Source organism: Mangifera indica, chromosome 16 (assembly GCF_011075055.1).
Source record: "Mangifera indica cultivar Alphonso chromosome 16, CATAS_Mindica_2.1, whole genome shotgun sequence".
NCBI lineage: Eukaryota > Viridiplantae > Streptophyta > Magnoliopsida > Sapindales > Anacardiaceae > Mangifera > Mangifera indica.
This window is the reverse complement of record NC_058152.1, coordinates 6380012-6403318: the sequence shown is the minus strand read 5'-3', so window position 1 is coordinate 6403318 and position 23307 is coordinate 6380012. Positions and strand designations below refer to the sequence as shown.

Sequence of the window (23307 nt, the reverse complement as noted above, 5' to 3'; positions counted from 1 at the left end):
GAAGGCTCAAACAAGAGATGAGTAGTGTCAACAAAAAATTCAGAAGGTTTAAGAGGGTCTTAAGGCAAATTTTTAGGTATCAAATAGAGTTCTTAAAATTAGAGATTGAGTGTATGTTCCCTAGATAACTAAATTAAGACAGAAAATTCTTACAGAGGCTTATAGTTCTCTTTACACTGTCTACCTTAGGGGTGTAAAAATGTATCAGGATTTAAAAAAGCATTTTTAGTGGTCCGTCATGAAAAGGGATATAGGTGAGTTTGTTACCAAATGTCTCACCTGTCCGCATATTAAGGTCGAACACTAGAGACCTTTAGGGTTGCTTTAGCCTCTACCTATTCCAGAATGGAAATGAGAGCATATCTCTATGGACTTTATCAGTAGACTCCCTAGAGTTCAGAATGGATGTAATGCTATATGGGTAATTATGGATAAATTAACCAAGTCAACTCATTTTTTACCCATCAAAGATACTACTACCATAGATCAGCTGAGGAGATTATATGTTAGAGAGATTATTAGATTACATGGGGTACCCAGGACCATAATATATGATCGTGATACGAGATTTGTATCAATTTTCTAGAAGAGTCTCTAGAGATCCTTAGGTATTAATTTGACATTTAGTACAACTTATCATCCTTAGACAGATAGTTAGACGGAGAGGGTTAATCAGATTTTGGAGGACATGTTGAGAGCTTATTGCTTGGATCATAAAGCTATGTGGGTAGAAATGTTACCCTTGGTAGAGTTTGCTTACAAAAATAACTACCAAACGACTATTTAGATGACACCTTATGAGGTATTATATGGTAGAAGGTGTCGTTCTCTTCTTCACTGGGACGAGATAGGAGAGAGAGATGTGTTATCTTAATCCCTTAGGCCCGAGTTGACCTAGAAAATGATTGATGATGTCCAGTTGATCAGACAAAGAATAAAAAAAGCCTAGGATCGATAGAAATGCAGATCATTGACGTCGAGACTTGGAATTCAATGTAGGTGAATTTGTATTTGTAAAGGTTGCTCCATTCAAGCATTTGATGAGATTCAAAAAGTAAGGAAAACTAGCTTCCAGATTTATTGGTCCATATGAGATAATTGAGAGAGTTGGTAAAGTGGCTTATAGATTGGCCTTACCAACAAGTATAGATCGGATTCATAATGTATTTCATGTCTCATCTTTGAGGAAATGTCTCGATGATCATTCCCAGGTCGTGAATACAGATGATATTAAGTTATCAAAAGACCTTAGTTATAAAGAAAGACCAATTCAGATACTTGACAGGAGAATTAAGCAACTAAGGAACCAACAGATTCCTTTGGTAAAAATCCTATGGAGAAACTAGAAGGCAGAGGAAGCCACTTGGGAAATGGACCGACCATGAAGGAGAAGTATCTAGAGCTATTTTTGTGAATTCTAAAGATGAAATTCTTGTGAGGAGGGAAGAGTTGTAATACCCTTAGGTATATTCTAGACATATTTATGTTTTTTAACCCTACTTTGAGACATTTACAAGTTGAAATATACATGTCCAAATGAATGTGGTTATATATAGAAAGATATATATATAAAACAAAAACAAAAAAAAAGAAAAAGAAAAAAAAGAAAAACTAATATATAAAGGAATAAAAGACAAAATTTAGGCATTTTCATCTCTTCTCCCGTCCTTTCCAGAAGCTCAGCCTTCTTCAAGCTTTTTCCTTTGTTTTTTGAAGAAAAAGGAAGGATTTGAAAGAGTTTTGGAAGACAAGTAAGGAAAGAAAAGAAGAGAAAGCACTTTAGAAACGTTAGTAACCAAAAGATCTCTTTCTTTTCTCTTTACCTATGTTTATATATATTGGATGCATATTATATGAATATGTTAGCGTGTTTCGGTGTTGATTTAAGATGGTTTTGGTGATAAGAGAAGGAAGACAAAGAGGAGGGAGTCAACCTAGCAAAGATTGACTTAAAACAAGATAAAGGGTATTATCCTTAATGTGTTTTATGTTTTATGCTTTTGGTTTCTTGGCTCTATGTTATAAATGATGATTTTGAAGTTGAGAAATATTGTTTCGGCATTTGGCGTATCTATGTGTGTGATTTTGTTCATGGCAGAGAGTTGGATTATATTTACAATTTTACCACTAATTTTGTTCCATGTTTTGACTGTCTTATCTAATGAATCATGAGTGCTATTAAAGCTTGTTGGAAAGCTCTTTGAATCCTCTTTCTAATGATATATAGATGGTATGAATTAAAGATCGTTTGGACTGTTATATATTATATGAACCAAAAAGACTGTTTTACCTAAACAAACAGGAAATACAAGTTTTTGCCACTGACTTCATCTCACGTTTTGACTATCTTATCTAATGAATCATGAGTGCTATTATAGTCTGTTGGAAAGCTCTTTGAATCCTCTTTTCAACAATATATAGCTTGTATGAATTAAAGACCATTTGGATTATTAAATTGTATGAAAAAGAAGGCTGCCCTACCAAATATACAGTCCCATGAACAATAGTTCACAATTTTTGGAAAGAAAGAAAGAAAAGGAGGAGAAAAAGGAAAGGAAAGAAAAGAGAGAAAAAAAAAAAAGAAAAGCAAGAAAAGGAATTTGCGACTCAAGATTTAGGGGTCGTCCCAAGAGTATGGTCTGGTGAGTTATGAATAGTTTTATATGGAAGCAAGATTTATAAGATATCATGCACGCAGTAGGACCTTGCCCTCAAGGTGACTAATGGGAATCAAGGAAGCACAACTTCAAGTGATCTATTGCTCATACATGGGTTTCGATAACACGAGCCAAAGCTAAGAGGATGTGAGAAGCTTTAAATAGGCTTATTAAAGATTTTTGGACTAAAAATGACTCACAAAGCTTAGAGGAACATCAAGGCTTAGTAAACTTCATTCAAGTTCAAGGATAGTATATTTAAAGAATTTAGGTCATGCATATATGTGTTATTTAATTATTTTATGTTTGAGATAGACTGAAACTATGCCTTAATTTAAATCTAGTCATTTATTTAATAAGTTATTAATTGTGATGACTTGAACTATGCCTTAATTTAAGCTTATTTAATGGGTTAGGTTGTTGATTTTTATTCTATTTAGGATTCTATTTTTGCTATAAATAGACTTGTAACACTTTGAAGAGGGGGATTGCATAAGACTAATAATATTGAGAGACTTCTTTTTTTCTTGGTTCTTTTGAGAACGCTTCAATCTTATCAAGATTATTCTTATGGCGATCTAATATAACTTATCATTCACATTCTCAACTTCTTCTTGAGTGTGGGGTCAAAATTCTTTCTTATTATTTTGGTTTGTGTTTCTTAATAAAAATTGGGTCAAAGTTTTCACTTATATAAGTTTGATTTAGCTTTCTTGGAGTTTGAATTCCTTATCTTGCTTATGGGTCTTATTGTGCTCTTTAGGGTTTGCATCATCTTAGTATCAGAGAAGTATCTAAATCAAGTTTGCTTATCAAATTTAAGTTTTTTCTTCTTTGTTTTCTTCTTATCAAATTTGATATGAACATGAGGTAAATACCAAAATGGTAAGATACCTAGGGGAAAGAAAATGATTGATATGAAGAGTGCCTAAGGCGTTAGATGCCTAATGGAAAGATGTGATACGAATATGAGAGATTCCTTGAGGGTTAGATATCCAAGGAAAAGACTGATATGAATACAAGAAAGATATCTGATAGGTAAGATACCTAAGAGAGAGAATATATATGATCAAAAAGAGAGAATCCTAGGTAGAGAATAGATATTACTCAAGATAAGTTCGAGAATGTTTCAAAAGATTAGGTATTGATAGGGATCAGATATCCCACTGAGATTTGAGATTGTTTGATTCCTACGGGATATAGAGATTGATATTATTAGGATGGTAAGGGAGTACCCTTGACCTATGCATACTCGTAAATAGGGTAAAGTATGACGATTGATGTCTTTAGTTTGGGAGATATATTATTGTTAGGACTGTGGGTTTATTGAATGGCTAAGACTTCCTAGGACATAGATAGTTTATTGATTGAGGAGTCTAGGACTTACCAAGACATAGAAAGTTTGTTGATTGGGGGTTCATTGATTGTTTTAGCTAGGATTGTGAGTCCATTGAACAACAATGAGTGATTGGACAACCCAAATTAGAGAGAGTTGCCTTGAGTGTGATCATTAGAGTGGGTATATTGATTCCATGAGATTCGAGTTAGATAACAATAGCTTAAGATCAAGATTAAAATAACCTGAGTAATAAAGGACAGGGATAGTTTGAGGTTTGAGATTGTAGGATAAATCATCCCTATTTACTTAGTTATATACTCATCTCATTCATTTGCATTTTGCAGGTGACAAGATTAGAGGTGATGGCAATGATGAGGTGGAGACACAGTCATGAAGTGGCATGCAAGAGATAAACGCATAGGTGTAGATAGCCATGATTATTAAGGATAAAGATAAGATGTTAAGTATGGTAAGATATTTTCTCAATAATTGGAGATTAAGAGTGGCAAAATTTTGAACTTGTTGAAGTCATGCACTCAACCAACTCAAACATTCTAAAAAAATAATAAAAGAGATTATGATTATTACCTTTAGAGAAAGTAAAATCATTGTCAAAAGAGACTTGAAGTAGTGATGAAGTATAGTTGGAAAAGTGCACTTGCAATATAATAAATCTTCAATGTTTTAATTATCCGCATATGAATATGATATTTGATTTATTTTTTAGATTAGTTTTTGTTAGGATTAACAAGTTATTTTTGTTTGTTAGAATAAGAGATATGGTTGTATAAGTTAACTAGGTTAGTTTGCATTTTATAGCTTTGTTCCATGATAATAGCTTGTTTTAATGTAAAATCTAAAATATTAGTTTTGAGTTTTATTTAAAAATTTCTATTATTCTTGAATTGGTGGATTTGTGCAAAAAAAAGCTTGTTATAGATTTTATTTTAGTTATTAACAAATTTTTATAAAACTTGAATTTTTGAGTAGTTTGTTTACATAAGGATTCTATGAAATTAAATTACTGTTTTCTAGTATGGTAAATAATTTGAAATTTTTACTTATGATATTAAAGTATGTTACAAAACCTTTTATAATTTATTGTTTGGAAAATTTTGTAAATTTGTAAATTATTTATGATTTATTAAAATTAAAATAAAATTGATATATTTTTTGGCAAGTAAAAGTATATATTAACAAAAACGAGTCTTTCAATAGGAGGATACCGAAACAATCAACACTCATCTTTCTCGATTGGGGGGGAGGGGGGACAACTCATGACACAAACTAAGACAAGCTAAAACCTCTATAACAAGAGCTAGAGAGACTAATAATATCTCTTTTTAAACACCTATCAAAGTTTTTATTACAATACGAGCCAAAAAAAGAAACAAACAAAATTTTTATATCATTAACATTACAAGTATAAGTGCAGGCTTAACTAATGTGTCTATGTTAAACAAAAATTCCCACCTAACAGTACAAAAAATAGTAAATACAAGGCAAAACAAGAACTGCTTCTGGCTAAAAAAATGCAGAACAAGGCCTACAACTGACTAAAAATTGCTATAGGTTAAAAAACTAAAATGCTAGGAAAAGGTGACCAAAGCTGCTATTACTGGGCAGCAAAGACAAAGGCAAGAATTCACCCAAAAGGCTACACAGTTGCACAAACAGGAAAGGCAAAGCAAGGTTCTCCAGGCGACACCAACACCAAGGTAGCCTTCCAAAGCAGACTGCAGGAAGAGAGGAGAAAATCCAGGGGCAGCAGCAGCAGCGCCAAGAGCAGACAAAGGCACCACACCAGGCCTCACCAGGCGATAAGAAGACACAACCAGCACAAACAAATGCAGATAACAGCAAGACAGGAAAAAAGAGCAGCAGCAGAAACCTAGGATCAGATTCCAGGAAGCTTGGGAAAGGAAAGCCACCAGGAGAAGAGATATCTGAGCCAAGGGGCAAAGGAGGACCATGAGCATCAACCAACAGCCAGTCCAGAGAGGAAAATTCCAAGACCAAAAATGACACCAGAGAGCACCAAAAAAACCTGTAAAAAAAACACAGAGTTAAAGAAAACAGGGTGCCTGAAAACCAGGCACCAGCAGCAGCTTCAAGGGCTATCAAATATATAGCTAGGCAACTTCCATTTACACTTTACAAGGTCATCCCCTGACAACTTTTTGAACCTGGATAGGCTGCCAGCCCTCTCTCTGACAAGATTAGAGATAAACTTAACAATAACAATAGTTTCCTTCTCTTCATTTGAAAACACCAGTGAATCCTTTCAATCCAAATAGCATAGACAGTGGCAGCCAAGCTCAGCTTACCCAAACAATGCTTCAAGCTATGCAAAGTCCAATAGCCTCCAGCTTTCCCAATAAAAACTGACCATGGCTCAACAACATACCCAAGATTACTTAACCAAAGAATACTTCTCCAAATTTCTAAAGCCTTTGCACAACCAAGAAAAGATGGTCAATCGACTCTTGAGATTTACAAAAGCAACATATATTGTTGTCAAAAATGCCCAACCTCATCAACTTATCTTTAGTTTGGAGCTTATTTCTAATGGCTAACCAAAGGATAATCAAATGCTTGGGAATATGACATTTGAACCAAAGAAGATTAGGCCAATCACTCTAGGCTTACAACTTCTCAAGATGCTTCACGCCTTGTTTATACTAAACTTGCCTACACTGTTAGAACCCCACTTCACCAAGTCATCCCCTCCCTTAGGAGTAATTGGGAGCGTGTTTCGAATCTCCCTAAGTTCCCTAGAGGAAGCACAAGGCCAAAACCAACCACCATTTCCAATGATTTGACTAACTTTATAAAATTTTTTGATACCAGAATTGGAGAGGATACTTTCTCCATACTTATCAATAAGTGGCCCAAACGGATGCCAATTATCAAATTAAAAGGAGATATCTTTGCCATTATCCACTTCATAAAAAATATGCTTTCTCACCAAATTTCTTAGCTTAAGGATATCTCTCCAAGTACAAGAGCCACTTTGAGAAGCTTTGATCTCCCAAAAGGAATTCTCCTTAATGTGGTTGGCATAAACCCATTTTACCCAAATGGACTTGAAGTTTTTATTCACTATATTCCATATGTGCCTAGTCATTGCCGCTTGGTTCCATTCCTTAGTATGAACCATCCCCAAGCCCCCTTCTTCTTTGGGCACACAAATATCCTCCCAAGCCACCTTGGCCTTAGAAGAGTAAGAGTCCGTCCCTGACCAAAAAAAGACTCTAAGCTTACTCTCCATTTCCAGGTGAACTTTAGATAGAAGCATAAACATAGTGGACCAATAGACTTAAATACTAAATAAAATGGACTTTATAAGAGTAAGGTGGCCCGGGAAAGAGATAAATTTATTTCTCCACAAATTAATTCTCCCACAAATTTTATTGATTAGAGGCTGACAATCCTTGTCATTGATTCTAGAAAATCCAAGAGGAATTCCAAGGTACTTGAAAGGAAGGGTTCCCTCAACAAAGCCTTTTTCCCTCAAATAGTTCTTGACATTATTATCCCTCTTTCCAGAGCAATAAAAATTACTCTTGAGATTACTAGCTTGCAAGCCTAACCAGTTACCAAAAACATCAAGGGCATTAAGGTGACAATTAATAGACTTCTCATCTACTTTGCAAAAAAGCATGAGGTCATTTGCAAAGTAAAAGTGAGATAATTTCAAAGCCTTGCACTTCTAATGGAAATTGAAAGAAGAGTCCAAAGAAGCTTTATTCAAGAGGCCGAATAACACCTGCATAGCAATAACAAACAAATAAGGAGATATAGGGTCCCCTTGTCTAAGGTCCCTAGAGCTCCCAAAAAACATAACAAGCTTCTCATTTACATTAATAGAAAACCGAGGCGAAGAAATACATTTGGCAACCCAATGAATCATCAAGCTAGGAAAACCAATAGCTTTGAGAGAAGCCAAAAGAAAATCTCATCTCACTGAATCATAGGCCTTTTTAATATCAATCTTAAGAGTGCAATTTTCAACCTTTCCCATAGACTTATGATAATTATTGAGAAGGTCTTGGCACAATAAAATATTATCACCAATTTTCCTTCCACCAACGAAAGCCGCTTGATTTTGACTAATAATGAGAGGCAATACTTTCTTGATTCTATTACCCATAATTTTTGTAATGCACTTGTAAATAGTATTGCAGTAGAAGATGGGTCTAAAATGATTGCAAGTTAAGGGATTAGGGCATTTTGGAACAAAAGCAATAGAAGTGCAATTTATTTCTTTGAGGAGCTCTCCCAACAAGAAAAAATCTTTTATACCCTCCACCACTTCATCCCCAACGATACTCCAAGCTTTCTTAAAAAACAAGGCTCCAAAACCGTCTGGACCCGAGGCCTTTTTATTAGGAAGGCTAAAGAAAGTTTTCTCAATCTTATCCTTTGAGACATCTTCCTTTAACATGTTAGCCAACTCCAATGGAAATTTGTTGCCAATCACCTCACCAATGCCATCTAAACCACCATGCCACCCCTCATCATTGAAAAGATTATTAAAATAATTGACAAGGTCCTCTTTAATACTTTTTTGGTCATCCACCTCTCTTCCATCCATTCTAGAAAGCTTAGAAATTTTGTTGATGTTTCTTCTACCATTGATGCATTTGAAAAAGAAACAAGTATTGTTGTCACGTTCTTTTAGCCACCAAATTCTAGACTTTTGCATAGCCAAGGACTCCTCCACTTTACTCAACTTGATGTACTTTTCAAGCAAGACATGCCCAAAGACTTCAACTCACCATTGAATGGGTCATTTCCAAGAGATCTTTGGGCCACCAAAAGCTCCTCTCTAGCCTTCTTCACCCTTTCAGAAATATTCCAAAATTCTTTTTTATTAAGCTTCTTTAATTCCACTCTTAGGATTTTGAGCTTGGAAACCACACAGAACATCGACGATCCCGTAATTTTAGAATTCCAAACTTTTTTCACTAAAGTAATGAAGTCTTCAAGCTCCACCCACATGTTGAAAATTTTGAAGGGGACTCTTCTTTTACTCTCCTCAACCCCACCTAAAACAATACAAAAGCAAGGATCAAGGAGATAGTTAGGCTCAAAAGAAGCCACCAAATTCAGGAAAACACTCAACCAAGCCTTATTCACCAAGGCTCTATCAAGCTTGTAACAAATCTTTCTATTCCCTTCCCTTTTATTAGACTAAGCGAAGAGATTACCCATAAAATTAAGGTCATCAAGATTAGCTTCATTGCACATGTTATTGAGATCATCAAAATAAGAATTTCTACCATTGGTTCCATCACATTTCTCCATATTAAAGCAGATAGCATTGAAATCACCCATAAAAAGCCAAGGCATCTGTTTAGTGAAGATATCATCTTCCAAAATTTCCTTCCAAAGAGCTTCCCTTTTGGAAGGACAATTGAAGGCATAAACAAAGGTACAAAAGAAGTGAATTGGCAACCCATCTATCTTGATATCAAACAACATGGATTGAGAAGAAACTCTCTTAGCATTGAGAGTCACTTTATCCTTATTCCACCAAATCCAAATTCTCTTAACATCATGATGGGAAAAATTATTACAACAATCCCATTTGTCACCTAACTTCTTTTTGATTTTATCAATATTATCACTATTACTCTAGTCTCTAAGAGACTAGAAATGTCCAACTTTAAATCAACAAACCATTTGGAAATGTCTTTTTGTTTCAAGGGAGAATTAATTCCCCTCATATTCCAACAACCAAGACTAAACATGATAAAGAGAATGAAAAGATATGGTACCCAATCCAGCCGAAGCCTTCACTTTCTTCTTCTTCTTCTTACTTTTCTTGCTTTCCATTGGCACCTTTTCATCAACACTAACAGGTTTGCAAAGCTGAGGATTGGACAGGGAAGGGGCATCCTCAACATCTTTTTCTAGCTTGGCAGTTTCATTATCACAGGTTCCAGTAGCCTCAACAGGAGGGTGCTTCTCTGTAATAATTTCCGAGATGGAAATCAAAGTTGTACCCTTATAAGAGATTCTGCTCTTTCCCTTCCTGGTTTTCGGCGGCACAAGACCAGGAAAAATGTGTTCCTGAGATATATTTTCCTACCATAGCACCTGGTTTTGCTCTAAATCTTTAAAGCTCCTTCAGCCTTTGAACCATTATCTTCCTTTCCTTTTGTTTCTAAAACCTCCAGATTATTTTTTCCAACATCCTTCTGAATTGAGCCTCAAGCTTTCACTTTCTCGTTTTCCCCTCTTTTCACGTCATCATAGGACCTTTCATGGCCATTTGAATTGCTGCTTTGCCCTTTTTTGGCTAACCCTTTCCCTTTCACAACTCTCATGCAAGCTTGAGAATCCATCGTTGGGTTAGTGTTTTTTTCTTTGATGGGATCACCGTTTTCATTTTCCACATTTTTTCGATCTGGATTGCTTAAACAGAAGCTGTTTAGGTGCCCAAATTTACTACAATAATTGCAAAATTTTGACTTCCATTTGTATTCCACCTTCACCACCAAAGTTTCCCTATTAGGCATGATGAGATCAAAATCATCTAGAAATCCTACTGCCGAGTCAAATTCGATACAAACTCTAGCGAAGCCAATTCTGGAAATATCCTCTGTAACTTTATCCATATACAAGGGCTTTCCCAAAGCACTTGCTACATAGCTCAAGCCTTTAACAGTCCATAACTCCAAAGGAATCTCCGTATAGCTTAACCCAAAAGGGGATTCTAGTGAGGTAATGTTGTTCCAAGCTCAGATTCGCGGTCCATTTTTTCAAAACAAAACGTCTGCCTGTAATGGTCCATAACCCACCTTCTAAAATTTTATCTGTCACACTGTTCTCTTCAAAGGAGAAAACAACCATGTCCATTAGCCAAGAGTTCTACTTTTCCAAACCTCTGTTTGTTGGCTTCAAGAAAATCAATAACGTAAGAGAATGGTAGTTTGGATTCCACGAAATATCCCAGATCGTTAAATTTGCAAATTGTTATTTGCTTTTGCAACACGTGATTGAAACCATTTTAGAAAGGTTTTTTAATTATTTTCAGCTTAATTTTATTTTATTTAAACTATTAATATGTGTAGATTAATTCTACTAAATTTCCTAATTTTATAATTACTTAGGATTTAATAAAATGTCTAGAACTTTGAACTATCAAATCTGGAAATTGTTGGCAATGATCATAACTTGTGGAAGAAATTGATTTTAAAGAAGTTTTTAAATCTGCTTGAAGCTAAATATTTTCTTTTTTCTATAAACTATTAGCATGTCTTCTTTGACTCAACCCAGCTTCTTCTTTTTTTTAAATTCATATAAGAATTTATAAATTCAAGGAACAAAGAGTATATAGAGTCAATGTGTGTTAGGTCAAAGGTCTTTCCTTTGAGCATTTTATGATTAAATATTTTTGGGTTAAGGTTTCCAGTGGAATTTTAGAATATTTCTAAGAGTTTTTTTTTTTTTTTTTTTGATAAAAATTGAACTTTTCAGTTAGGGCTAGTATCCAAGTAGGTATAAAAATATCCGGTAAATGATTTTGTTTTATCCAAATTTTACTTACTCAAACATTGATAGATATTCTGTAGTTTTTGAATTTCTGTTTTGAACTTTAAAACTGTGAGTTTGGTTTAGTTGGATTATTTGTTTTATTGTGTATACTTTTGAATTCTATTCAAGGCATCAGGAGTACAAGTGATATTTAATTCTAAAATTTTGGTTGGGTCACTAGGAGTATAGATGACATATAATTCTGAAATTCTGATCAAGTCACTAGGACTACAGTAATATATAATTCTAAAATTCCAGTCAGGCCATATAGAGTATAGGTGACACTATAGGACATGAGTTATTTTGGGAAATTAATTAAAATAGGTATGGAATTTGTCACGTAACATTTTTCGGCAAAATTTTTGTAATTTTTCTTTTTAAGCAAACCCTATTTTCTATTCCAATAATACCTTTTATCTTATTTCTTTCTATCCAAATTAGTTTTTACAAGAAAATCTTTTATTTTTAAGAGTAAACAAATTAAGTTTTATTTTTTCGTAATTGTTGAGATTTATATATAAAAAAATAGATTAATTTCTGATGTAATAATTGATATTTATATACCTTTAGAAAAATAATGAACATAATTGCATAGAGAGTGCATGTAGGTTGTGCACGGGTGCTAAAGGTGTACGTTCTTTTGAAAGGATGCGAAAATTAGGGAAATGATGTGAAAATGTGCAAATGGGTGTGTGTTTTTCGAAAGGGTACGAAATATATGAAAGTGTAAGGGGATGCGTGAAAATATAAAGAAGTGTGTGAAACTGTGGAGGGGTGAGTGAAAATGTGAAGGGGTGCATGAAACTGTGAAAGAATGCATGAAACTATGAAGGGATACGTAAAAATATGAAATGATGCATGAAAATGTGAAGAGGTGTGTGAAAATGCAAACGGATGAGTGAAAATACAAATGGGCGGGTAAAAATACAAAATAGGTGCGTGAAAATACAAACAGGTACGTGAAAATGTGAAGGGGTATAAAAATACAAGCAGACACGTAAAAATACAAAATAGATACGTGAAAATACAAATGGCTGCTTAAAAATACAAATAGGTGTGTGAAAACATGAAGGGGTGCGTGAAAATACAAATGGTGCGTGAAAATACAAATGGATGCGTAAAAACACAAACGAATGCATAAAAATACAAAACGGTTGCATGAAAATACAAATAAGTGTGTGAAAATACAAACGGGTGTGTTAAAATACAAACGGGTGTGTTAAAATATAAACGGGTGCTTGAAAATATAAATAGGTGCCTGAAAATACAAACAAGTGCGTAAAAATATAAACAAGTGCATGAAAATACAAAACGGGTGCATAAAAATACAAAAGGGTGTATAAAAATACAAACGAGTGTGTGAAAGTATAAAGGGGTGCGTGGAAATATAAACGAATTCGTGAAAATACAAATGGGTGCATAGAATATAAAAATAGTGCGTGAATTATAAAAGGGGTGTGTGAATATAAAAGGGGTGCTTGAGATATATTATATTAATAATATAATATATAATATATTTTATATATTATATTATATATTAATAATATATATAATATATATTATTTTTACACACCTCTTCACAATTTCACATACCTTTTCATAGTTTCAAGTATCTCTTCACATTTTTATGCAGCCTTTCACATTTTCCTGCACTCCTTCACCGTTTCACACATCCCTTCACAATTTCATGCATCCTTTTACATTTTACGTGTCTCTTCATATTTTCACGTACCCTTTCACAGTTTCACGCACCCTTTTACATTTTTACGCATCCCTTCATATTTTCTTGAACCCCTTCACAATTTCACACACCCCTTTATACTTTCGTATATTTTTGTATTATTTTTCACATTTTTGCATCCTTTCAAAAAAACACACACCCTTCTAAAAAAAAGGCGCACCATTTCCTGATTTTCGTACCCTTTCAAAAGAATGTACACTTTTTACATCTGTGCACAACTCACACACACTCTCTGTATAGCTATGTTCATCATTTTTCTAAAGGTATATAAATATTAACTATTACATAAAAAATTAATCTGTTTTTTATATGTAAATCTTAACAATTACAGAAAAATTAAACTTAGTGTATACTCTAAAAAATAAAACATTTTCTGATAAAAACTAATCTGAATAAGAAAAAATAAGATAAAGGGTATTGTTGAAATAGAAAATAGAGTTTACTTAAGAAGATAAAACTACAAAAATTTTGCCAAAAAATATTTATACAGAAAATTTCATGTCTATTTTAATTAATTTCCCGTTATAAAACATATTTTTACTTAAGATTTGTATATTAAAAGTTTATAAAAAATTTGTTTGTTTCACATGTTAAAATATCTTCTTTTGTTTTATTTTATTTGCAGCATCTAAACTAAATATTTTTGCGTGCATATATCATATTTAGTTTTAGCTTACCAAGTTGATGATTCACCCTCTTAATGTTAACTTTTTGTATATAGAATTGACATAGAATGTAAATAACTGTTTAGCAATAAGAGAATAAAGAATAAAAAAATGTTAACTGAGGAAATTGAAAAAAAAAAATATTTGATTGTGTCAATTTTGTTAAGGACAATTATTTATCATATTGCATTAAGGTTAGAAACTCTACTTATTTAAGCGATTTTTCAATCCCATTATAAGCATGTTAGATAATGGTTTTGGGGCATTACAATTTTGCAAGAGAATAGGCTTCAGATAAGAATAACATATGGAGGACATCTACCATACCTAATAAAAAGAAACTAAGGGACTAATATTCCCCAAACTCAGCCTAAAATATAACTCACCAAACACATAGCGGTAATCTTGAAGAGAGTTTGCCTATCTCAAGTATGATAATGGATCACCATATGCATGAGCTCCAAAACGAACATGCTCCTCACCACTAAACTGGAGCATCTTCTGTAGCCCTATTGAACCTTTGGTACCAATGACTGACTTCCCCGTCTAGACGTAGTGCATCAATCTTCACCCAATTATCCTTTGTAGTCCCACCCAACACCAGAGGACTTTACGATCACCATTTCTTGATGAGTTTGTGTATATATAAACAACACCAACAACAACTAGAAATCTTTATTAGGATTTTATCGTTACATTGTTTAGTGCATTATAAGTAGTATAAAAATCGAGACAAGAGACTTCTCCTTTGGTTCAATAACAAAAGATAGTCAACTCTCAATTTCTCAAACAGAAACTGGATTAAGTAATAAAAGTGGGTTAACATAGCACTATGACCAGCACAATATATATGTTTGTTCAAAACAAATTCATACAGCAAGCACTATATATGTAACATGATTAACTTGTCCGCTATTTTGCTTCAAAAGAAATGGAAATTTGTTAAGCATGCATCATATATATTTAGAGAGAGCGAGGGAAATGCAACCTGACTTTTGAGATATAAATAAAATAAGAACATAATTAATGGCATATACCTTAAAACTCCTACCAAGCTTTATGAAGAGGTTTCCAAACTAGGGTTCTAATACAAACAATCAGAAATACTTGTCTAAATAACATATCATGCCTCTGCATAGATAAGATAGCTGTGACATTACCAAATGCAGCAGCACTTAGTCAAGTAAATCAGACACCGTTGTCTTCCTAAATGGATCAACATGAACTAATTCTGCTGCCAAAGCCTTATTTGGGAATATATTATCTGCTTTCATTCTCTCCCTAATTCCATAAGCTGGAGCTTTGGCTTTTATATATGCTTGGATTAAAGTTTGAAATTGCCGGAATCGAGACACATAACCATCCTGTCTCATCCTATGAAATAGTTTTTCAGTATTATGGATATCACCTTGCTTTGCATATTGCTCCATGATGGCCATATAAGAACTGAACATTGGCTTCTGTTGATTCTGCTGCGCTGCCTTCTGTAGAATAGAATCAGCCTTTTCTAACTCTCCTACTTCCACATGAAGCTTTATGAGTGCATCCCATGTAAATGGTCCAATACGGCAACCACTATCTGCCATTTGCTTAACCAAATCTTTCCCTTTGGCTAGCATTTTATGGTTTGCATAAACCTTCAATAAGGCAGAATAATGCCTCGAAGAGAGCTTCTTCCATGTTTTCAACATTCTATCAAAAACAGCTTCTGCTTCTTCGATTTTGTTTAGCTTTCCCCAAGCTTCAATAGCTGCTGCACATTCGTCTAGCCGTGGTTTTGCTTCACAGAATTTCCAAACTCTCTCCACCTCATCACCCTTTCCAAGCTCTGCATATAGAGGAAGCAAAACCTGGCAGGCCCAACGGTGCTCCTTTAGGTTGCCTCCTTCCATCTCTTTCAACATAGACTCTGCTTTTTCTTTCAGCCCACCAGAAACATAGTGCCTTGCCAAGATGGCTTGTGTGCTTATGTCAAGTTCCACGCCTTCAGCCTTCATTGTCTCAACAATTTGATCCATCCCAGTTATGTCATTGGATTGACCTTTGGTGTCTATTAAGATTTTATAAGTGAAGAGGGAGGGCTTGACATTTTCTTTCTCCATTAAAAATAAGATGTCAGCTATTTTCTTTTTGTCAACTCTCTTATAAAGAAGCAGCAGCTGGTTGCAAGCAAATGAGGTGATTGGAAATCCCAGGTCCTTCATTTTGTTGAAAACTTCTTCCGCTTTCTGCACATTTGTGACAGCAACACAGTTGGCAAGCAGGGTTCGGTAGACTACCTCCCCCCTGAAAGATCTTGGGATCTTCTGAATATATTGTTCTGCCTTCCAGATGCCACGTACCTTTGCAATTAAATCAACACGAGAAGCATAATCTCGCTCAACAAAGTCAAGCTGCTTCTTTGCCTCCAACCACTCTGAGAGCTGTAATATAAACAAAATGTTTAATTCTGAGCTAAGGCTCAGACACGGAAAAAGAGCACTATGCCTTCACAAAATAACATGAATCAAGACAAACAAATAAATATATGAACATTTATCACAATCTATATCATGAGAAAAATTGTGAATCATTTGATCGATGCACTTTTTTCTGTTTACATTATATTTGACATCGTTAATATTGCAGCTTAATGAATCACAATTGGTATCATAATTTGTGTAAATATTAAAGGATCACTGAGAATATAGATATATACATTTATGCTGATACACAGATATATACAACACAAATACACATATCCATAGACATACACACACATGCACACATATCAGCACCATAAAATAGATATGCTAAACTTCTATAAATGTAGATTAACAGGAGGATCAACTCTCATAAACCAACAAACTTCCTATTCAATAGCTTCCCGTATCCAGAATATTTAATAATACAGAAATCCAAAGAAGATCAATTTCTCATTTTATACAAAACCCTTTTGTGAACTAATTGTGACTGACATTCTCTGAATTTGTATACAAAACCTACAAGCAAGCAATTTTACGGGATTTGACAGTGGCATTTTGATACATGAAATGTGAAGAAGAGAATGAAAAATGATGTATGTAATATCAAACACATATAAGTGAAGTCAATTCTAAAGAATGATTTATGAAGGAAAGAATATTACCAGAAAATGATCAAAATCAAACCATCATGCAACAGCTGTGTTTGAAAATTTTCAACAGCAAAAAAATGTGTATTTATACACACAAATGAATAAATAATATGGCCATGTGGCATATGTACATACACAGCATACACAAAGGATGCAGATATATTATGATGGCTATGTGATATATGGAAGTAGACACAAAAACTGTAGATTTCAGCGACAGATAGAATAATACCAATGACAGCAATAGCTATAAAGTTCATATTCAGAATAGCAGTATATCAATCACCTGCAAGGCCCTCCCATACATTCGACGATTACGAAGATTGAGCATTGCCGCTGAAATCTCTGCACGGCTCAAATCTTTTCCATCTTCAGCAAACTTATCAAGGGCACTACTAATTGACAGACCTGGAGCAGCAATGATGGTTTTGAACAATTCTGAGAACATCCTATTCTTTCGAGACATTTTCTCAGCTGAATCACTCTCGGTATCTAATGATTCTAGATCACTTTGAGCAGGATCATCATTATCATCATTATCACCTGATGGCTCAGGCTCAGAAATTAATTCGTCATCATTTTCATCTTCAATATTGCTCTCTTGCACTGCCTCACTAGCAGCTGTTTCAAGTTCTGAAAAACCTTCTTCCAAGTCATCTTCATACCCACCACTTTTCATATTAGCATGGGAGGAAAGGCCTCTTCTTCCAGCAGAAAAAATTGAAAATTTTGAAGAAGAATATGATGAATGGTAAAATAATCTCAGTGTGGATAGGCCTCTATCAGAAACTGCACGAAGAATCCGGATAATAAACCCATATCGAAAACTAAAGTTCTTTAAAATAAAACCACACACATAGTCAACAACGCCAACTCTTAAAAAACAATAATTTCAAAAACCAATCAACTAAAAAACCAACTAAACTTTACATGATAAATCATAAAAGCCAGAAATGAAACAGCAAACACACGAAAAGAATTTTAAAAAACTAAAGAAATCATTGATCAACCGTGATGGCAAATGATAACCAATACGCATATTCTAACATAGAAATAAAATTAGTTACACTGATTCAGATTATGGAACAAAAAAAATCAATAACCTATAATCACATATTAGGGGAACTTATAAAAAAAAAAATCCATAAACGAAGAGCGAATATCGAACCTGAAAGAGCAGGCACGGCGCAAGAACCAACAGGCTTGGACGATTTCTCGGTATCAACGAGACACATAGGGCAATTTCTAGCAATAGAGAGTCTACCATGATAACAAAATTGGGAAATATCAACGCCGGCCACTTCACAAGCTTGTAAACCTGTGGGGATTTTGACGAGGGTTCGCGGCGGAAAATCTGGTTGGGCAGGGGCTTCGGCCGACGAAGATTCCGGTGATTGGCGTACAGGTTTAGTGACAACAGAGCGCGCACACATTCTAAAATTGGAAGACTTGGGGGGCCTCATTGCCCTCGAAGCCAACAACCGTAACCTCATTTTGTTTTCTCGTCTGCTGGCTTGGTTGTTTTCGGTGGAGAGGAGTAAAAAATTTGAAGGGCAGTCGAGTTTCTGAATTTGTAGAAGGGTTTAGGGTTTTTGGAGTGGACTGGTATAAGTTGGTGGCGTGTGGGTGGAAGTACCAGTGAAATGATTTTTGCAAAAGGGTGTCTAATGGCTCCACCCCAAATTTTTCTCTATAAGTTAACCTTCTTTTTTTTTTTAATTAAAAATAAATTTGTTTTTGCTATGATATTATTTTTTAAAATATTTTCATGTATAAATTTTTTTAAATATTTTTTATGTTAATTATTATATTAATTAAAAAAAATAATTTGATACGATAATTAAATTATTTTCTATATTATCATCATATTAATATTAATAATAAAATATTATCAAAATTATTTATTATTGATAAATCAAATAAAATAATATTAATAATAAAATATATATTATTAAAATAATTTTTATTCTTATACACTCCAATGAGACTTAAATAAAATAATGATTTATGAAAATTTATGCTATCTTGGGGTGTTTTAATGAATAAAAAAAACTAGTAAAATAAGTGTGTAAAAAACTAACAAAATTCTAAGGCATTATATTATATAAAGTCACAACTATAATATGAAAATGCATAAAATCTGCTTTTAACACACAAGAATTCCTCAAGCTATTTACTGCTCCCAAGTTTAAGATAAAAATGAACAATAAAGAATAAACAATTGTTCCAATAAGGTGGAACACTAATACATGAAGATTTAAGGTCATCCCAGTAGTAGTCTTAAATATGATTCGAATCGATTTGATTTAAAAAATTGGTTTAGTTTGAATTTGTTTGATTTAAATTTGAACCGAATCTAAGTCGAAAATCTGACTCATTTTTTAAACCAAACCAAACTTGATCCAATAGATGTTTAGTTCTGTTTAGTTTAAGTTCAATTCAAATTTATAACTCGAATTAGTAATTTAAATTTGTGGCTTGAATTAATTCTAATTCATAATTCGAATTGATGATTTGAATTTGTAGCTCAAATCAACAATTGTGAATATTATTTAGATAAAATAATGTCATTTTATTAATAAACCACGAACTTGAGCTATAAATTCAAGTCATAAATTTAAACAATGAATTTAAGTCAAATTGAGTTACTATCCATTGATTCGAGTTATAAAATCAAGATGAGCTCGAATCAAACCAAACCGAATTATTTTTTATTCGAGTCAAACTTGATCTAAACTTAATTTTGGCTCGGTATACTCAAACTAAACTCAAATCATACCATTTTTTATTCAAGCTGAACTCGAACAAGAGGTGTTTAAGTTTAGTTTGGTTTGTATCCACCCTTACTACGTAGGACCAACATTGTTCCACTACCCATTTCTCATTTTGCCAAGATTGAAACAAACTTGGAGATTAAAGATTGAACATATGTTGTGGCATGTCAAACTTCCTAGACTTTTTATCCAGACTTGCCTATCACATGACCTGCAATATGCTGGTCTTCTGATTTAGTATAGATGATATTCATGGATAGGGCACTCACTTGATGTACAAATTGTTTTAGCTTATTTGTTTGTCCTCTTCTTGAACTTCTATCATGGTAGAAATTGTGATAAACCTTCAAGAAGAGTTACTTCTTTTGTTTAGCTTAGTTCCTCTCTCTCAGATAGAACGAGTTTAATTTGTTTCGTGTCTTTTTCGCTTGATTTGCTTTTTGTTAATATATTCCATTACTTAAAAAAAAAAAAAAGTAAAACATCTACTCCAAGAAAATTGGATAGTCATATTTGAAGTCCTCAAGTTACTCCTTAGAGTAATAATGTCATTCCATTGCACATTATACACCATAGAAAGATTGAGTAATTTGGTGACCAACGATGGAACACCTACTCAAGCAATGAATGTTTGTTCCTACACAAACCTTGTAAGTATGTTTTAAGGGCATAAATATCTTTCAAACTTAATTTTCTATTAAGTCATTCCAACAAAGTATAATGGGTAAGACAATCCGTTTTTAAAGTTTGAGAATGCAAAAAGTGTCATTATATATATATATATATATATATATATATATATATATATATATATATATATATATATATATGTATGTATATGTATGTATGTATGTGTATATGTAAGAAATCAATGGTCTCTGGTAATATAATATACAAGTTAGGATATATCAAATGATTCTTTTTTAATATAAATGATATAACAGTTTGTAAATTTTAGGGACTAGTTCTTCACATTTTTATAAATATGGGTACAAATGCAACTACCAATTAATAACGTTAAAATAAGTATAGGTATTTTTGAAAAAATTGAAATATTCTTATGGGCCAGGGAGAAAGCCCCTGTTGGGCTACTTGACTCTTTGACTTATGCAACCACAACGAGCAATTCACGTTAACAACAGATAATTGCTTTGTACAAATAATAGATATTTAAAAATCTATTCATATACGGGCATATACACATACACATACACACACACACACACACACATATATATATATATATATTATTTTTTATAACATTATATTTTTGTTGGGGATCCTAGGATTCATATAATGTTTCAGTTCATACAACAAAGGTTATATTATTTCTACTGAATTTAATAAAAAAATTAACACAATAGTAACTAAGGTTATGTGAATGTCTAAATTTCTGTTAACACGAGATATTAGTTTCCTGAGTGTATTTATATATATAAAAAAAATAAGATATAAAGAAAGAAAAGGTCAAAATTGTCACGAACGTTCTTAATTTAAGTTAATATTAATTGTAATTTTGATTAAAAAAAGAGTAATTGAATATTTTAATGGCAATTTACAATTAGATTTAAATAATAAAAAATTTGTACAATATCGATGTGAGCTTTATGTTTGATTGAACTATTGAGAGGAGGAAATAATCTATTATATATTAGTTAAGTCTTTTCCTTAAAACTCTAGCAAAATAATTTTAATCATTGAAAGTTGTGATTCAGCGAGATCTTATAAGAGGATGATTTATCACTTCAATATAGGAAAATTTATGAAAATTAACCAATTTAGAATGTATGAAGTATCAGACAGTCTTACAATATTAAAAGTTTTTAATTTAGTATTTTATAATTTGTATGTAGATTATACAGATTGAAGTTGTTTTTTGTTTGTTTATGTGAATCAATCTTACATGTAAATCAAGCTTACATGTGTAGGCATGTTAAAGTATTGTGCTAACATGTGAAGTGCACGAAAGCAATATAAAAACAAATTAGGGCACGCACGTAAGTGTTAGGGTAGTGCCCTATTATCAATCAATTTGTATATTTATAATACTGTAATTTAATTATTTATTAATAAAAGGAAATAATTATACATTCATGTTAATACTTGCAAAATGTGTTTGTACAAATAATATGCCCTTAAAATGATAAAATCATGATAAAAATATTAGATGACTAATCGTTGAAACTCTATGAGTATATTAAATACTTATTCTAAAAACGTTTATAACTTCAATATTACTTTGACCAAAGGTGTTAGACCCTTAGTGTTTTGATAATGATAAAAACAAAGTTAAAAGTGCTAACATGTCTAAAAAATGTGTCAAAGCATTATAAAATGTACAAAATATGAATTTGTGAAGCTAATTTAGGGAATGACTTAGACTCCATATGGCACACTTAGCTCATGAAAAAAATTAAGTCGGACACCAAACTATGCCAAAGTCATGTAGCTTTCTAGATTTTGTGTTGAATGGAAATCACTTTGGTCTAGTCGTGCTATCCTTGCTCCACTTGTGCAAAGAGTAATTCCAAGTCATGCATGACTTAGTCACCCAGAACCAAGGAAAATTTAAGCTATTCAAAGAAAGGGCAAAATGGAAATTTTAGCAATGACTTGTCTAACCAAGCCACATCAAGATGCCAACCATGCTTGACCAATTTTGAAGGGTATCGATAAAGGTCCTCGTGTAAAAAAGTTGACCATGGTCAAAGTGATCAAAGTCAAGAGTTTCATGTCGAGTCGTGCTTTAGATATGCCAATCGTGCCATATGTAAAATCAAGTCAGTATGCATGTCGTGCTTTACATCCACATGGACACTGTGCAAACTTCTAGAAAATTTTCAAAAACAAAGACTTGAAGTGGAAGCTACCCATGCAAAGTATATGTTATTCGTTCCTTCTGTTACCTAAGCATTTAAAACTATCTATTGGGAAATTTGATCGAGGTTGACCTTGAGCCATAAAACTCAATTCCAACCATGCCATTTGAACATGTTACCCATGCCTAAGTTGTTTCAAGTCTTAAACGTCATTTTTAAAAGACAAAAGACTAGTTTATCATCCCCATCAGAAATATTGCGATTTCAACCACTCTAAATCTATAAATAGAGCAATTTTGACGTGAAGAAGGATTAGAAAAAAATATCATGATAATCTTTGCTATTCATCTTCATTACTTTCTCACTCTTATTCTTTTATTAAGCTTAAACTCAGAGTTTTCAGTGTCTTCCTTTGTCTTCGGCTTGAGTATACTTGTTTCCTTTTGATGGACTAGCAAATCTAGTTAGCAATGGTGGGTTTTCTAAGCCTCTGGCCTCCTTTCGTAGATAACCTCAGATCAGTAATTCGTATAGAGAAACCTTATGCTTAACTTGTATTTCCAACCTTTGTGAGACATTAGATACTCAAAATCTTGTATTTTAAACACTTGTAGGTGAAATCTTGATTCAAGTATTGTATAGGATGAAATCC

At 33.2% G+C, this 23307-nt stretch overlaps 1 protein-coding gene and 2 long non-coding RNA genes across 3 annotated transcripts; 1 reads left to right on the top strand and 2 right to left on the bottom strand.

The window, feature by feature from the left end:
• The first annotated feature begins 1795 nt into the window (after positions 1-1795).
• LOC123199812 lies at positions 1796-4901 on the top strand. Its single transcript, XR_006498428.1, has 2 exons — positions 1796-1966; positions 4341-4901. It is a non-coding gene; the product is annotated as an uncharacterized LOC123199812 (long non-coding RNA).
• A 431-nt stretch (positions 4902-5332) lies between these two features.
• Positions 5333-10908, bottom strand: LOC123198824. The gene is made up of 2 exons (XR_006498158.1): positions 9780-10908; positions 5333-9047 (listed from the first exon to the last, which is right to left on the bottom strand). It is a non-coding gene; the product is annotated as an uncharacterized LOC123198824 (long non-coding RNA).
• A 4017-nt stretch (positions 10909-14925) lies between these two features.
• On the bottom strand, positions 14926-18720 carry LOC123199448 (pentatricopeptide repeat-containing protein At1g80270, mitochondrial-like). Its single transcript, XM_044614459.1, has 3 exons — positions 18231-18720; positions 17349-17851; positions 14926-16370 (listed from the first exon to the last, which is right to left on the bottom strand). The coding sequence occupies exons 1-3, from the start codon at positions 18553-18555 to the stop codon at positions 15123-15125; spliced, it is 2076 nt and encodes a 691-aa protein (XP_044470394.1). The 5' UTR covers positions 18556-18720; the 3' UTR covers positions 14926-15122.
• Between the last annotated feature and the right edge of the window lie 4587 nt (positions 18721-23307).

Bases quoted from the DNA above. Each gene is read 5' to 3' on its own strand.
- LOC123199448 (XM_044614459.1), bottom strand. From the start codon at position 18,555: ATGAGGTTACGGTTGTTGGCTTCGAGGGCAATGAGGCCCCCCAAGTCT. The intron at 17,852-18,230 runs GTTCGATATTCG...TTCTTCGTGCAG, and splicing joins CGCCGTGCCTGCTCTTTCAG to TTTCTGATAGAGGCCTATCC. The intron at 16,371-17,348 runs GTGATTGATATA...TTTATATTACAG, and splicing joins TGTATGGGAGGGCCTTGCAG to CTCTCAGAGTGGTTGGAGGC.